We start from the raw sequence: 2227 nt of genomic DNA on the forward strand, positions 1-2227 counted from the left end.
CCAGTTATGGGACAAAATGGGTAAAATCGTGTATATTATTCCAACTTTCTTAAATATAAAGATGTTTTCTTTGACTTTTAGTATTTGAAGAATATGCATGTCACAGGCACTGTCRTTAAATGCTAATTAGTTGTTTGTTGATTAGGATTCAAACCTTTTCAACGTGGTCTTATTTACCGTTAAAGGAGTTGTTGTCACAAAAGATGTCAAATACTAAAAGAAGTGAACAAATTTAGGCAAAAGTAAAGTGTGGAAATYTATGGCAGAAAGAGTTCTTTAAATTAGTTTGGATGAAAAAACAGAACCCAGGATTTATTCAATTTACTGTATTTTTGAATACTAAAAACCATAAGTGCTCACATTTTATTTATGGTTTCCTGTTTAGCTCCATGTGTCGTTTATTTCTTTTCATCTCTCTCTGCAATAATAAAAAAAAATCCACAAGCTGTGTTGCTCCTCTAGATGGAGCAACACAAACATCTCTGACTGTATGAGTAAGGAGGGAAGAAAGGATTTTATGTTTCTTTCAGAATAGAAAAACAAGCCTTCAGGCTTTTTTAAAATTATTATTCTACTCATGAATCTCCCAAAGAAACATTTTAACACTAAAATATCTTTTGAAGTGGGAAAACTCACTTGTGGTCAAATCAATAAAATGAAAAAACAAGAGGCAATTGCAGCAAATAAAGTCTCTGACGTGTTTGTGTGCAGTAAGGTAATGTAAATGTTCTCTATGTTAATATGGCTATAACCCCTGCAGGAAAACAGCTGAGATTAGGCCGCTGTGTGCAGTGAGCGCTTGTACACTCAGCCGAGTGTGACGTGTTTTCAGCCCCGAACAGATAACTGCTCTGGGAGAATCTGCCAGAGCGTCGCAGCATGACCYACCCAAAGTTCAGCACTTCCACGCCTCGGGATGTGACTCAATGAACTGAATTTACCTGGAGAAGAAAAAAAAAGAAAGGAAATTCAAACAAGGTTTCTCGAAAATGTGCAGCTGGAAATACTGCATGTCTGTAAAATATGGTAAATGTTTAGGTGGGGGTTGTAACTGATGAAAGAACCATCCCATCTAAAGAATCCTGACCACTAAGAAGCACAGGCCAGTGAAATATGCATGACGGGAGAAAAAGCTTCTCGCCGTAACACACAAAAACATTCAGCCTCGCTCTCTCTGAGTGTAAAACATTGATGGCGGCAGAATTCAGCGGTGCAGCAGCTCAACCACTGGATGGAGTACATATCTAATTTTGGACTGCACCCACGAGACCACACGTCTGTGAAAGGAAAGCGCTGGACAGTGTTATTTTGGAAAAAAGTCCTTTCCTGGTTTAACCCAAGAAACCTTGAATCCACATGGAAAATGTTAATGTGTAGATTCTAAATTCCCCAGAAAGAATCCTCAATACAGACTGAAACCAACCTGATGGGTTTCTTAAAAAAATCATAAACCTGTCCAGTTTTTTAATGTAAGTGTGCTCACATTTCCAACATTAATTAATTTTTTTCTGTAAAGCTCAAAAATTTTTAAGCGTTTTTGTATTTTTGTACCAAACAGAACGCCAAAGTTATGATGAATAAACTGTATTTAATATTAAGAGCTAAAAGCTAAAGTTGTCAGGTAACTAACATGTCAGTTCTTACGTACTCACAGTTTTATACATAAACTTAGCAGTAAAAGTAAGAAAACTAGTGGTAGATTATTTATTCATTGCAACGATGCTTCTTGATAATAAATCTTATAGAGGAATTATGATTGGCAGCACCTGGAGGTACCAGAAGCTCAAAACAAGAGTCAATAACAACAACAAAATAAACAGTTTGACAACATACTCAGCTCTACTGCTCATCCCACAAATAAATGTTCCTTACAAAAGTGGCAACTTAAAAGTGGATTTAACAGGCTTTCTAATGGTATAAGATTTATTGCCAAGAAAGAAATAATCTACCAAACACACATTTCCTTTTATGTGCTAACTATAGTACAGTAACTGTTGCAATTAGTGTCTCCATAAAGCAGCTTAAGTCAGTGGTTTTTCATGTAGGGGCCACCAGGGGGTGGTAGAGAGGACTCAGAAAGCTGGAGGAAAGATAAGAAAAAAAAAACTACAAAAATAAAGTTTTCATCTAACGAATGTTGTAAATCATTATCATTAAATCAAATCTGTTTTTGAATCCTTATTTTAAAATCTAATTTACAAAAATATATTGAAATGTTATTTAAGAA

At 35.4% G+C, this 2227-nt stretch overlaps 1 protein-coding gene across 2 annotated transcripts in view; it reads right to left on the bottom strand.

Moving 5' to 3' along the window:
* Window positions 1-2227, bottom strand: part of LOC106523132 (transmembrane protein 211) — a 56447-nt gene that overhangs the window by 8009 nt on the left and 46211 nt on the right. Inside the window, exon 3 of one of the 2 annotated variants that reach the window (XM_014016454.1) lies at window positions 785-941. The exons of the other annotated variant lie outside the window; for it this stretch is intronic. Coding sequence (XP_013871908.1) covers window positions 829-941 — 113 coding nt within the window. The 3' untranslated portion in view covers window positions 785-828. Of the gene's footprint in view, window positions 1-784; window positions 942-2227 lie in introns of those variants that run through there. 2 annotated transcript variants of the gene reach the window in all.

The sequence above is a fragment of the Austrofundulus limnaeus genome, unplaced genomic scaffold (genome assembly GCF_001266775.1).
Source record: "Austrofundulus limnaeus strain Quisiro unplaced genomic scaffold, Austrofundulus_limnaeus-1.0 Scaffold145, whole genome shotgun sequence".
Taxonomy (NCBI): domain Eukaryota; kingdom Metazoa; phylum Chordata; class Actinopteri; order Cyprinodontiformes; family Rivulidae; genus Austrofundulus; species Austrofundulus limnaeus.